Genomic DNA, 14,583 nt, shown 5'->3' with positions numbered 1-14,583 from the left:
AATATTGTTCTTCTATAGTGTTGTTCACATTTTTCCTTGATTTATGATGCATCATGTGTTGTATAAACACTTTTTGTTTTCTAAATGATATCTGAGTTTTTAAAAATTACATCATTATTACAGAAACAGGAAAGTATTCTCTAGGTAAAATAGGTCAACAGCCCTCAGTAGCTGAAGTGGCTTATTGTGCTTTAAGGACTGTCCACATTTCCAGACTGTGTGGGCTCCCGTGCAGTCCGTCCTGAGTGCTGGACTTTACTCTGTGAAACCAAATACAAGGCGGTGATGGTTATTCGACCACAGCAGGATTCTCCTCAACTTTAGACACATCATCAGACACACTCATGCAAACATACCCATTCATCTCAGGGGTCCCAGCTGGGCCTACTGGACCTGAATACTAATTTAGTCAATTAACCTAGATACAGACTGCTCATGCACAAAGGCTGTTAGTACCAACAAAACAAAACAACTGTCTGCCCCCGAGCACGTCTGAGCTGCTGAACAGATGCTCGAGAAAAAAGCAGTGTAGGTTATTTGGTGGCAGAGGTTGATTTTAAATATCTCTTTTGAAAGGGTCTTCTGCTGTGCAACCTAACCCGAGAGCTAAAAATGGATTATTGTTTGAGAGTTTATTAAAGTGTGTATTAAAATACACAGATTTTGTTTTTAGTTTTTGTTCCACCAAAGTCTGTCTTAGCAAAGGGAGGGAATGTTGCATTCTTCTGTATTGCAGTGACACTGCAATGCGATCCCCTGTGCAGGTCCCATTGGGCAGTTACTCTATATTATCCTGTAGCGTCTATCGCGTGCCGAAGGGGCCAGCGCAGCACTTTTTCTCCTGGCCTGTTGTGAAAAACATGGGAACAGAGTGGTGATGACTCCTTCTCTATTGCTGAAGGTCACCTGCACGCACACACACACACACGTCTATTCTCTGCACTGTGCTGTCCCTCACAAGTTGACCTGACAGAGCAGCATTGACCCCCTAACTCCATGAATCATAAACAGCGTACAGCACATGCCTTCCTCTGTCGTGGGCAGTCTCTGCTGCATTGGGCTCAGGATGTTTGTTCAGAGCTGCTCAGCTGTCTTTCAGCTAAAGATGTGACAGGAGTGGGGGTATAATGGTGTGAAAGTGAGCTGGAGTGTTTTTTACTGTACTCCATGGTGTGATTTTACACAGTATCAGTTTCTGCCCTCATAGTTGACCAAAGAAGTAAATGACACAAAGCCAAAGAGGCTTCTTTAATCTTTAGCTGCTTTTTATATTTCAAAGTCTGCAGAGGCTTGATGCTGCAGTACTTTTGCGTTGCCTCTGTGTTTCACTCACTTTCTGTTGCAATGTGGTTACACACATTATCTAAATATGGAGCATATCCTTTTTCCTGCATCCACTGAGACAGCAGGAGTTTAAGAGTCAGGGATAAACAAGAGAGAAGCAGCAAAAGTTGTAGAGTTACTTCCATGAATTCTCTAAATACTAGAGGGTCTGTATGACAGTGAGGATGAATGAAAGTTGCTCTTGAACAGAGCATTGTGAATGGCTTCTGCTAGCGTAGTTTTTTTAAAGGTATAATGCAGTCCAAAAAGGACTGAATCCATGTGGCCCAGACATGTCTGTTTATTATGTTGCAGGGTCTTAAAATCGGATTGAAAAAACTGACATATTAAAGGGACATTGACGCTCACCTGTTAAAGGAGACACCATTTACTAAAGCTGAGTGTTTGCAGCAGCAGCCCTGGGTTGATTTCAGTTTGGGCCCTGTGGTATATGTAGTTTTTTTAAAGGCTGCTGAATCTCAATAATACTAAAGGACTGTTCTGGTGCTGCTTTTGTGCTTACCCACTAAAACATAAAATGAGAGGAATTTAGATTAATGACTAGATGGGACAAAATGACATAAAACCCTTAAAGAAAATGAATGTATTTGATCATGTATGCTGGTGGTTGATCATAAAAAGTAACCGCTCTAAGCTTCGATCTGAGAGTTGATAGCAGCTGTATAATTAAACAGATGTTTTTGTTACTGTAAGGCTTGAGTGACAGTCTTGGAGAATCACATTAGTTTTAAATTAAATTAGACTAAATTGATACATATATCCTCCTCTTGTAAACAGGTTGTTAGCAGAAATGGGAGTGGATACGTCCTCTCCCCGCTAATCAAAAAGAGCACACGTTGCTCTCAGGAGCTCAATTTAAAAACACAGTAATCATTTTAATGAGATGGATGCAGCAACATGTTATTACTCAGCGTGATGCTGGTTGACAAGCTGTCCCTTGGAATTAGCTGCACAAGTCACAGTTGACTGCGTGACTGTTTCACAAACAGGCAGGACATGACGGGAAGCGGTGGTGGTCATATACAGCATCTACTGTACACACCGCAAGGTTTTCAAGGAAGATTCTCTGTATCATTTGGAGCCTGATTTCAAAATTCCTTTGTCTATTTGCAGTGGAATACTTCAAATATCCTAGTTTAAATTTAAATAAAGCAAAGAAAAACCCTCCCTTGACATATTTGACCCCGCAGATATTTGAAAAGCTTCTTAATAGGTTAGTTCTTGAAATTAATCCATGCATGATCCATGCAAGAAACTTTTCTTAACTAAAGCTGTTGGGCTATAGATGGTTCCCTCAGAGCTACGTGACAGTCTTTATATCAACACTTTAATCCTTCTTGATTTTTCCATCTGTCAGATGAGCCTACAAGGAGAGCTGGTCCGAGTTAAGCATCAGATTTAGTAAGATTTAGAGCTCCTGCTGGGCCCACACATGTAAAAATGCAGCCATTGTATTGTGGAATATTGATTTGGACGAACAGCTGAATGATGTGAGTCAGCACAGTTGGAAAGGTTGTGGAAGTCCTGGTGTGAAAATCACTCCGCAGTCAGTTAAAGCCTAATCTTTCTTTGGCTTGTAAATGCAAACTCGAGTAAAGTCCATCTCTCTCGTTCTTTATTACACTTAAAATCAGAGCGGCAGCGTCATTTAGGACATATAGCTGTTGTAAAAAGTATTGGATTCATTTCTCACCAAGAGAGAAGAGGATGCTTGGAGAATTCTCTTCAAGTTGCTGTTTTCACAGTTGATCTTTTTTTGTTTACAATATTTATAACAGAGTGTAACATGTACACAAAGTAATTATTGTTCTTTGTTACAGAAACGCCACAATGCTGACAGCGTTGTCAACAAAAAGGAATGCCAAGGTACTGAAAATGTTTTTTTCTGTATGATGTATTCTAGATGTGTTATATTACAAGAAAGCAAGTAGGTTCTGATTAAAAAAAGAACATCTTAATGCATGGTTTTATGATGGCACCAGTATCGTTTCCTAACAATAGGCTCCTATTTTTCTGCATCTTCTTGTTTTGACTTCCTCTCTGTTGCTGCTGTAACTTCCTCTTCATCACTCTCATTACTCACCACAGTGCTGAGAAATGGTGCCTGGGAGATTGTGCACTGGGAAAAGGTATGTGCTCACAGTTTGTCACTCTGCTTCTTATTTTATTCATGTGGAGCTGAAAAAAATGACATGACTCTGATTACTTATTGTGCTGCTGTTACTGAAAACACACACACACACACACACACACACACACACACACACACACACACACAGAGGTTCTGACATTTTTTCTCTGCACACATCTTATACAATACAGCCTAAACTCATGAAGGCAGCGTGTCCGTGTGGATGGTTTCTGGAAGGCAGGTTTTCAATCTTTTCCTTGTAATAAAGCTATTTCATTTCTATTGCCTGAGCAGTTCAGTTAAAAAAAAAAGTCTGCAGACAAAACACCAGGCAGTGCAAGACTCAGCTCCATTTGGGCCTCGTTTGTAGCACTCCTCTTTCTGTTTGAAACTACATTATGGTTGTAGTCAAACAGTTTAACCATGTCTAGGCTTCCTGTAAACATGCTTCAATCCTTAGTTGATTAATAATCAGAATTATTTGTACAGATTTTAGATAAAATAGGCTGACATTAGAAAATCTGCAGATGTTGCTGTCTTGTGATGAAAACTTTCTTGTTATCAGCATTACTCAGTGCCTCCTTGCTAGCTTTAGTTTAGTGTGGTTAAAACGTGTGTTTACATGATCAAAGTAGGTGGAGAAATGAGAAAGGGAGAGAAAAACCACATCTCACCAAGAGGAAGAGAACGAGAACTGTGCTGCCAAAGCACTAAAGTCTGTGGAAATGGATTGAGACACAATTTTAGAGAGTTGTTTTACTGTATGTGCATAAAACCCCCCAAAAGGAAGCTACGATGCTAACTAGAGGTTCACAATATACCACATAAAGAATTCCAGCTGCTTTACATTTTCTGTTCAAGCCACAGATCCAGTGTAGGGTGGAGCATGAATTATTACTGAGGAGATGTAGAAACTCTCATACTCAGACATTATTCCAACAGTAGTCACAGTTGATCGTTGCATCAATCAGCATTGCACCATCAGTCCAAATATACTGTTACTCCACAGGAGTTCATTTGCTGTATTCATTTTCTTTGTGAGGATGTCTCATCCCAAAGCACACACAGGATTCTGTAAAGAGCCCAACTTTAAATAATTGATAGTTTTTCCTCCTCTGCATGCATATTATAGAAGCTGCTTCTGGTCCAAATTTTGTTTGGCCTTTAAGTTTTATAAAAAGTTTCTTTTTAGGGCAGCTTGAATTGGGGTCCTCACTTCTTGTTTTTGCAGAAACAAAACAGTGTTGTGTGTTTTGCATTCATATAATTTAAATTTGAATCAGAATGTGAATCAGGCTTGTATACATTTTTAAGAGTCATTAGAACGGTAGTTTAATTTAAAGCACATCTTAGCCCTATAAGTGTTTATTTAGGCTCCATGTTTCTTCTGTTTTTGTGTATTTTTTGATGCATTGGAACTGTTCAGAGTTCAGCAGTAACTGAAAGATGACTCCAGCTGTTCCACCAGTGTCTTCTCCTTACAATTAAATGTTCCTGTGCTTTAATGTTTCACCGTTCTTTTCCTTTCCAGCTGTAAATTTTTATTCCTGACGCTGATTTTGCATTTTCTGTGCTGTTTTATAGCCATCCCCCAGCAGTAACCAGTTTATTTTCACAGATTGAAGTGGGGGATAATATTAGAGTAAATGGCAGTGATTTCGTTCCTGCGGATGCTGTCATTTTATCATCCAGGTAGAGGAGACCACCCTGCTACCAGGCTGTGGAGATCTTCTCCCCCCTTTCTCCTTTTCCTCTTGCACTTTCAGCTCACCCTGAAGAAGTGATGGTTAATTATTGCTTTATTCCAACAAGTCTAAATTAGATTAAAACGTCCCTGTTTGAAAAACACACTTAAAGTAAATCCAATTTTAAAACATTTGAACACAGTTTGATGCTCTGATTTTAGTGGTAACCATCATTTCTTCAGACGGGCTGGTGGTAATGTGATTTTTGATTAGATCTGACCAGTCATGTCATCATATGCATTTATTTCTCCTTCGCCTTTTCAGAAACCATTTAGAATTGCTAAAGATTTGACTTGTAAAGGTTTTAAAAAAGATCCTGCACTGGCACAGCATTTTCTCTTTTCTTTTCTAAATGGTTAGTGAAAAGGAGAACAGATGAGCAGCCATACCTGTAAGCATACAGGACTAACCATTGTGCTCTTCACATCTCCCTGAAACTGAACCGGTTGTCTCTCTCCCCTTGTATGTTTGCTGTGTGTCTTTTTATCCTCTCCATCCCTCCTTTTTTTGTTTTCTTCCTCCTCTCTGACTCTCCTGTGCAAACAACTGCCACACTTCCTCTGTCTCGCCCCCTGCTGGTGTGTGGTTGGTAATATCAGGTGGCTGTGGGAGAAGTAGTCAGAGCTGCAAATGGGGATCACCTCCCGGCTGACCTCGTCATACTGTCGTCCAGGTCAGGAAACCAGCAACATTACCAACAACAAAAAAAAAAACAGCGGTGGGAGAGATAGGGGCTGTGTACCAACCAGGATGGACGCAAATCAGACACTTTATTTTCCACAGTAGAGGAAAGAAGGGGCCTGTGAAAGTAAAAGAAGACATTCCTTTACTTGTCTTTTCCATTTTCACTCAGTTGTGGTTTGGCATCAAACTACCAGCTGTTTATACAGAGATCTTGGCTGATGTTATGTAATGTAACTGTGGATATCTTTAAATATAAGCCTGACACATCTAACTTTGCTTAAAGTGAATTTAGACGTGCAGTGTTACATTACAGGAGCACACGCTGCTTCTGTAGCGTGCTGTTGGTTTTTGGGTGTGAATATATTTTCCCGTATTCCTGCCCATGCATGGCTCGTTTTGCACCCTGAATGTAAATATTTAATTGGATCCGTCAAGTTTGCATGCCGTCGTTTTCCAAGATGCAAAGGTGAAAAACCATCTTGGATTTCTAGATGTGCCTACTTTCCACAAGATGTTGCTGCTAATTGAATGAGCCTCCACTGGGTTCATTAACTCATAATTAGTGCTGCAGCAGTGGCCTGTTGTTTTATGAATGTTACAGATTTTTAAAATTCACTTCCACTTGCCATTAGAAGAGAATTCTGCTAATTTGATTGAGTTTAGACTCACCTTCACTGGCTTCCAGCAGTACATTAAGGGCTTTGTGTCTGGTATAAATTGAATATTCTGTTAATGGAGTTGCTAACCAGCAGCCCAGCTGAACTTTTACCCGCCGGCATGCTCTAACCCTCTGTTGCTGAGCGCAGAGTCTGTCTGGGGCCCGTTTGCCTGCTTTGTTTTGTTGTGCTTGGTTCTCGCTCCCGTCACCCCCCCCTCTGATGTCTCTGCTCTCTGTGCAGTATATTTGAGGTTTTTCTTAAAAGCCAGTTAAACTCAAAGAAAACAGCAGCACCAAACAAAGATGTTATGTCCCCGTCTTGAAGATGTTTGCTGCACATTAAACCGACGATGTCAGTAAAACATTGATGGCGTTTTTTTGCTGACATTCATCATCTTTGTTTGCAGTGCTCTAGTCTTCTGCTGTTTTTCTGTTGTAGCCCCCTTCTCTGTTCCAACTACAAAAACTCAGATACTATTAACAGTGAGAATTGATCGTTTGACAATAGTGTCCACTATTACCATTATTACAATTTATAGCCTTTTAGATTTAATATACTTTAAAATACAGTATCATTAAATACAGATTACTGCTCTATCATAAATCTACTCCAAGTGTCCATATCCTCTCCCTTCACAACAGTGAACCACAAGGTATGTGCTACATTGAAACATCTAACTTGGATGGAGAGACGAACCTTAAAATCAGACAGGTGAGTCTCTTCCTTTTAGTTCCATCTTTCTTAATATAAGTTACTGTCCATATAATGGTGGCTAAAAGGTAAATTTCTTTAATGTTGCTTTAACTACAACAACAGGGTCTCCAGGTGACCTCGGACATAAAGGACATTGAGAGTCTGGTGCGTCTCTCTGGGCGGATGGAGTGTGAAAGCCCAAACCGTCACCTGTATGAGTTTGTTGGGAACATCCGCCTGGATGGGCACAGGTGAGCTCCGTTTTAAAGCTGCTCATCATCTGCCACACGTTTCATCTCTGCGGTTCAGCAGCCAGACAGACGGCAGCGCTCAGGTGTGACGTCTGAATCTACACATTAAAGGACCTGATTCAGTTATATTTAATTAAAGCTTTACTTTGGAGACGATTTATAAATAGCTGCTAGATAGATCTATCGAAGTTTATTTTGAACATTAAACAAAAGATATATATATAGACACTGTATGCACATTTACATTAATTCAATTTTCCAGTTTTACCAACATGTATCAAAAAACACAAAATCCTGTTGTTGTTTTTTTTTTACTTATTTAAATGCCACTGAGTTCTCTTTAATTGTATTACATTTCCATCTTTTTTATCATTAGTTACTTTTACCTTGGTAATCAAAACTGCACTAATTTTTAATGAAGGTGATGTCTGTATTTTAAAAATATTTACATAATATGATAAGGATCTATTTTGTGTCTGGGTTTTTTTTGGAAAGAATCTATTATAATAACTTCTTCTTAGATTTATGATTACATGTGCAGGTCAACACATACTGATTTAGAAGTAGATAAAGTATTTGTATGATGTTTACTTTCACAGCACGGTCCCTCTGGGTCCAGACCAGATCTTGCTGCGAGGAGCCCAGCTGAGGAACACACAGTGGGTCCACGGTGTGGTGGTCTACACAGGACACGACACAAAGCTCATGCAGGTGAAACCATCAAGTTGAAGTATTCTGCAGTTACAGTCACTCTGCACTGGTAAAATGATAGAAATTAGAGAATATTTCCAAATACTAAAAAGGAATGAGTTTTTGTTTTCAGGCTGTTCATTTTCTGTACACAGTTTGTTAAAAAGGCATTCATTAGCTAAATGTTCCACTTGTCTCAGAGCAGTAAGAAGCCGTTTTTATGCTTCCCTTCTTCAAAATGTCATCTTGTGTTACCCAGAATTCCACTCGGCCTCCTCTGAAGCTGTCCAACGTGGAGCGCATCACAAACTTTCAGATCCTCGTGCTGTTTGGCTGCCTGCTGGGCATTTCTCTGGTCTGCTCTATCGGCCAAACCATCTGGAAGTACCAGTACGGCAATGACGCCTGGTACATGGACCTCAACTGTAAGAGTCCCAGCAGCCCTCGCTGCACATCTTATTCCACATATTTTATCTCGCTTGTTCATATCAGCTTATTGTTTTGGTCATTTCAAGTTCTTAAATGCTAGTATGTGTTGTGTTGTTTTATGTTGCCTCAGTTCATTTGCTTTTTGTATAACAAGTGAAATATGTGGCAATGTGGGAATAAGTGAATTCCCTGTTAACTGAGAAAACACAGTAGTGACATGGCTAAATGTGCTGTGAATGAATCTCATTGAAAGAAAAATGGTTGAATATCACTGCTCTGCTTTACTTTTTTGTTCCTTTCTAATGTTCTGTTTGATTTTTTGTTTTCTTTGTTGTCATTTGTTAACAGCTCCAGGTAACAACCATTTAAAAGCCTTGGCCATCCGTGAATGACCCTCCCTTACTAACCCCTTACTGAAGCTCTGCCTTTGCTAAGCAAATGAAGCCCCCTACCCTCACCCCGTATATGGCTGCCCTACTTTGTACGGGCCTATGCCACGGACGAGCTCATACCAGGGATCCAACAATAGGTTTTTCCCCTCCAGCTCTCTTATGCCTTTGTCTGATTATTTTCAGTGCCTGATACAAACAATGTTTCACTTTTTCTCCATTTTTCTTTTGTGCCCCGTTAAACGCTTTGCAGTTTACAAGCTTCAGATTGTCCTTTTTTTTTGTTTGTTTGTTTTTAACAGTCTCATTTTTTTTCACGAGAAACAAATAGCAGTATTTCGTTTGACTGCAAGCGAGACACAACTGTGCTCTAGAGGCTTTTTATAGAAGGAGGCTTATACATGTTTGTGACGTGAACATAATGTGTTGCAACCCATGGAGCAAGTGCTGACATTTTCTAAATGCCTCTGCCTCTTTTTTTCCTCGTGTGGATTTTTCAATGAGCAAACAGAGAAAAGAGTCGGTTGTTGAAAACCTGCTTAAATTTACTTGCATTCATGAGCCATCCTACTCATTTTAAATTACCATTACGACAGTAGAGACAGTTATTCTGTTGAGATGAAGCTCTCAGCTTGGTATGCAAAGTGTTTAACGTGACACGGTTGCCATTATTCTGTACCCTGATAGGCCTTTTTTTAGAACAGGTTGTGCCCTGGTCAATGTAAGCTTGCATTAAAACTTATATCTTTCCCTCCCACCTCCTCCAGGCTGCTATATTCATATATTGGTCTTATAGAATTTAAATAATGTCAGCAGTAGCATTAAAAGCTTATTCTAAAACATTCTGTATGATGACGGGAAGTGTAAGTTATAAAGCAAGCATTCATCTTTAAATTTCTCTTCCGTAAGGAGTTGTTGAGGCTCTGTCCAAAGCATATTATCTTACCTGTGACAAAAGAGAGGCGAAGGAGAATGTCATATTATACTGATTCCACTTTGTTTTCCTAAAATATTGTAACTTCCCTCGATCAGCAACATTTGTAGAGTAGAGTCAGGCCCAGCACTTATCACACATGCCCATGTCACAGAAACGTGTGATCATGCAGGCTGGTTGATTAATAAATTAGACTTTGACCCGGTGTAAAGTGCTGACAATAGATGTTGCAACTAATACAGGGTCTGGGAGCAAAGATTTACTGCTAATTGTTCTGCATTTATGGCTTTGCTTCAGTTTGGTCCGTTAAATTTAGCTGGAAAGATGCTTGAAAGGTCATACGCTTTTAATTTTTAAAAATAAATCTGCTTAAGTATAATCCAGAAATAGGGCTACCCATCTACAGTTTGCCAAAAGATCATGTTAGCAAGCAAAAAGTGTTTTAAAAATGTTTTGGGACAGATGAAAACAAAAAAGTATGAATTTGTGAGGAATCACACCTGATAGAGACAACACTAATGTAGTTAGCAGTAATGGATATGTTATTTCATTAAAGAAACATTTATTTTTGTCCTTCTTATGTTTTCTTCAACTACTGTTAGAAATGCACCCAAATCTTTTCATATTTATATTGAAATACCACACCCTATCAGGCACCACTGCCTTAAAACTCCTACAGATGGTTTTAGACTAATAACCAATTTTTTCTGCAGACTATCTCAGCATAATGCTTCTGTTTTTGCTGAAGGTACAGAAAAAAATTGTTTGTTCAACTTAAGATTTCAGGCAGATTTCAAACAGCTGTGGTCTTCTCCTCCAGTATGCAGTAGGGCTGCTAAATTCTCGAGCACTTGGCTTAGAATAATTAAATTAAACTGAATCTTTCTGTAAACACACTTGGAACATTTTGATATTCTCCTTAACATTTCTTTTTGTGACAAAGAAAAAGAAAATTTGCAGTCGTGACCTGCAACAACGCATGTCCTGGTTTGATAGTTTCTTTTTTTTAAAAATAACTCTAGTCTAATTCAGCATTTGCTCCTAGGAATGACTAGAATGAGACGACATAGAGCTCACTAATAACACCTAACATTCTTGGTGGCATAATCCATCCACTCTTTTCCACTTTTTGCCGGTTGAGAATGTGCTATGGACTGAATCTCCCTCCTTTGTCTTGAGAGCATCTGAAATGTTTGTCTTCCCCCTCACTTCTAAAAAGAAGTTCTCCCTCTTACATGTGTTGTCGTAGCAGTAGCTTCCATTCCTCCACTTTCTTTGTGCCATCTTTGTTTTTGAAACTGTGCCATGTGAAAGGGCTGACCCTCTCAGTTGCAAAGCTAAGCTCAAGGCTTGGGTTGAGGAAGGTAACATTTGCACCTCCTGCAAGCTGAGGAAAGGTAAATCACATCCCTCCTGTTTTCATGTTTGGTGTCAGTGGGGTTACATGTTTATCATTAGCAGCTGTTTGGGGCTTTTGCGGGACCAGCATCCTTTTGCAGTGCTTTATAGAGTTCATTGCCTGGATCATGCTGGATGCCAAGGCTGCTGCTGTGACACTAATGAGATACTTCAGTCCCTGCTCACTACTTTGAATCTCTGGGACTTTAAATTGGATTGCTAATCGGTTGAGTTAAAAGAATGAGGTTGGGTGGAAGAAAAGGTTAATTCCAGCTAATGCACAACATTGGCCCAAAACATTTTCTAGTCTTGGATAATGTTGATCCTTAGCCGGAAGGAGCCTTGGGCATTTTCATTTAACTAACTGATATTTACAAATCAACACTGATAGGTCTCTTGTGTATCATTCCCCTTTTTCCAAAACGTATCCCCTGACAGATGGCGGGGCTGCTAACTTTGGCCTCAACTTTCTCACGTTCATTATCCTTTTCAACAACCTGATACCCATCAGTCTCCTGGTCACACTGGAGGTTATCAAATTCATCCAAGCCTTTTTCATCAACTGGGTGAGTTAAAGCCACTGTGAACAATTCAACTGAGCTCTTCTTGGAGATACATGCTTAGCTTTCTCTGTAGAATCTGTAAAAGGGAACATCACTTTTCTGTTTTACCTCAGTGTTTACGTATATTCCAAAAATTACACAACTTACATGCACGTGTTTATGCTTTATTTCATAATGTTGCAGGCTGTGACCATATAAATGTCAGTAAAATAAATATAAACATTACAGTTTATTACAAAATGAGTGAAATGCATGAAGACTGGATGAATTAAGGTGGTTAAATCTTAATTTATTTACTGATGTAACCAACAGCTGGTTAAAAAACAAATGAACAGGAACAGAAATGAAGACAGAAAAGAGAAGTAAAATAAATGTTTGTATTGAATTTAGGTTTGTTAGGTTGCCACAACTCAGCGTGAGGATTTTTCAAATGTGCAGACATTTAAAAACAGGCAGGGTGTTTTAAGATACGGATTAAACATTCCCACTTAGTCCATACTTATGTGTTGTGGAAATGAAAATAATGCAACTCAGGCTCAAATCTAAGACATCCACAGTGTGATGAACGTGGCAACAGCCCTGCAGAACAGATGTCTTTTCTTTTGGTTATTCTTGGAGTGTAATTGGTGTGTTCGATGGTAGTGTATTTGCAGAACATATCCTTTATATTTTAACATATATATCATTCACGAACATTAAATGAGCTGAAATAACATCTCATAGACCACATTTTGCCAAGCTGAACAAAATATTTCTGGAGAAATCCCATAAAATTTAAGATCACCAAAGGAACTTTAAGGAACTTTATGTTTTGTGGTGCAGTAATGCTGCATTTTCTTAGAACTCTGAGTAAAAATTGCATACCTAGTCTCAGACTGAAAATCCAAGTTCAGTTTTTGTTTGGTGCTCACTGTGATGACTTTAGATTGATAATATTTTCTTTGACCGCTTTAAAAACTCGGACTGATTATACAACACTGTAGTTCCTTCAGCTTAATAGTTTGCTCCCAAAAAGCTGAAAAGAAAGTCTATAAATTATGTAAAGAGAGTAGCAAAGTCAAACATATCTGAAACCTACATAAAGTTAAACATATGATTGGAAACCAAGATTAAAGTCCTCTTACATAACCCGAGGAACTAGGCCAGCCTCAAGTGTCTTGACTGAAGAATCATTCATCTTTTTTTAACTAACCCGCAGTTTATTTTGAGTCCATTTATTCATTAAATCTTTAATGAGCTCCTCAGAAGTCATTTTTAGCCACATTTAAGATAGATGCTTTCCCAGTTTGTTCTGTTTTCTTTAAAGAGATTTGGCTGTCCAGGTAGAAGTGAAGCATCGGTTGTTTTGGGGTTTGGTTTTTGCTTTAATTGCATCGGGTGATTTCTTCCAGGACACAGACATGCTGTATGAGCCCACAAACACTCCTGCCATGGCCCGCACATCCAATCTGAATGAAGAATTAGGCCAGGTAAACAATATTATATTGTATAATTCCTGATTTAAAAGCATTTGTTTAGACTTTTAACCTTTTTTTTTTTATTCATATAGGTGAAGTACATTTTCTCTGACAAGACAGGAACGCTGACCTGCAACGTGATGCAGTTTAAGAAGTGCACCGTCGCTGGTGTGGCCTATGGGTAAGTCCGGTTTTCTTCCCCCTTTTCACTTTCCCCGACTTTCTCCTCACATCCTGTGCCGTTGCCTCCCACTTCACCTTCATTAAATGCAGAGTATGCATCAAAGTGCATCTGGCGTTTCTCTCCTTCCTCACCTTCTCATTAGCAGCTGCATCAGTGCTCCTGTGAACGTAAACTATAAATAAAACATGAACAGACACTTGCAAGCATAGACCCTTTCAACATCTTCCTCGCAGGCTCTTGTGTTTGTAAAAAAGAAGTAATTCAGCTTTTTTCCTCCGTCTCAGTTGCTCGGAGTGTTTTGTTTACATGTTAAAGTACAGTATCTTATTATAAACCAGAGTTCACAGTTCACACAGATTTTACGTTTGCACCAGCTTTACTCTCACAAATAAAACAAAACATTTTTAGTTACATTTGAACATTTCATCAAGTCGGGAATTGGTGTTTTCCACTAAAATTTAAATTTCACGCTTAGATAAATAGCCTCAACAAATGTAAAACAAGTGGGCGAGCAGGGAACCAGGAAGCAAGTGCAGGCGTGACAGTGCATGATTAATCCCATTAATACTCAATTAAAAGTGTGATTGATGAAGTACACTGAAAGACAAAAATGATCCTTTATCTTGATTTCTTGCTGCCGAGGCTTTCATCGGCTCCTTGTTGATTTTCTCTGCTGATCCTCGAGTCAACAATATCACTAAAGTGGTTAAAGTTTAACGACTGATCACAGATTACTCTTCGGATTGTCTCTGATATTTATCTTTTAGGACCGTGTGTGCTAATTAAAAGCAAATGTGAGCTTTTTCCCTTTTATAGTAATAAGTGCTACAAAATGTCTCTTTTTTGTGTCTTTAGTGTTATTTAATTGGGTCAACCTGCTGGTGAACAAGTCTTAAAAGTCGAAAATGTTTATCCTTATTCTTTTTAAACATCTCCCTCTAATGCATCTAATAAAGATGGGTAAACATGTATCTGCTGATGCCATAGTTTGGGCTGCATTTCCTCTATTTTTAGTTCAAAGAATATAAGAAA

At 39.0% G+C, this 14,583-nt stretch overlaps 1 protein-coding gene across 8 annotated transcripts in view; it reads left to right on the top strand.

Moving 5' to 3' along the window:
- atp8a1 (ATPase phospholipid transporting 8A1) overlaps nucleotides 1-14,583 on the top strand; it is a 90,405-nt gene that overhangs the window by 24,338 nt on the left and 51,484 nt on the right. For 4 of the 8 annotated variants that reach the window (XM_017408255.3, XM_025004235.2, XM_017408256.3 and 1 more), the window contains exons 5-15: nucleotides 3,165-3,210; nucleotides 3,433-3,473; nucleotides 5,820-5,893; nucleotides 7,205-7,274; nucleotides 7,380-7,507; nucleotides 8,107-8,218; nucleotides 8,457-8,622; nucleotides 8,975-8,980; nucleotides 11,786-11,913; nucleotides 13,302-13,379; nucleotides 13,460-13,548. In XM_017408255.3, coding sequence (XP_017263744.1) covers nucleotides 3,165-3,210; nucleotides 3,433-3,473; nucleotides 5,820-5,893; nucleotides 7,205-7,274; nucleotides 7,380-7,507; nucleotides 8,107-8,218; nucleotides 8,457-8,622; nucleotides 8,975-8,980; nucleotides 11,786-11,913; nucleotides 13,302-13,379; nucleotides 13,460-13,548 — 938 coding nt within the window. Of the gene's footprint in view, nucleotides 1-3,164; nucleotides 3,211-3,432; nucleotides 3,474-5,093; nucleotides 5,168-5,819; nucleotides 5,894-7,204; nucleotides 7,275-7,379; nucleotides 7,508-8,106; nucleotides 8,219-8,456; nucleotides 8,623-8,974; nucleotides 8,981-11,785; nucleotides 11,914-13,301; nucleotides 13,380-13,459; nucleotides 13,549-14,583 lie in introns of all 8 variants that reach the window. The other 4 variants (XM_025004233.2, XM_025004234.2, XM_017408259.3 and 1 more) reach the window with 3 other exon arrangements.

This window comes from Kryptolebias marmoratus, linkage group LG9, assembly GCF_001649575.2.
Source record: "Kryptolebias marmoratus isolate JLee-2015 linkage group LG9, ASM164957v2, whole genome shotgun sequence".
Classification (NCBI taxonomy): Eukaryota; Metazoa; Chordata; class Actinopteri; order Cyprinodontiformes; family Rivulidae; genus Kryptolebias; species Kryptolebias marmoratus.
Note: the sequence above shows the minus strand (reverse complement) of the source record. Positions and strands in the feature narration are given on the sequence as shown.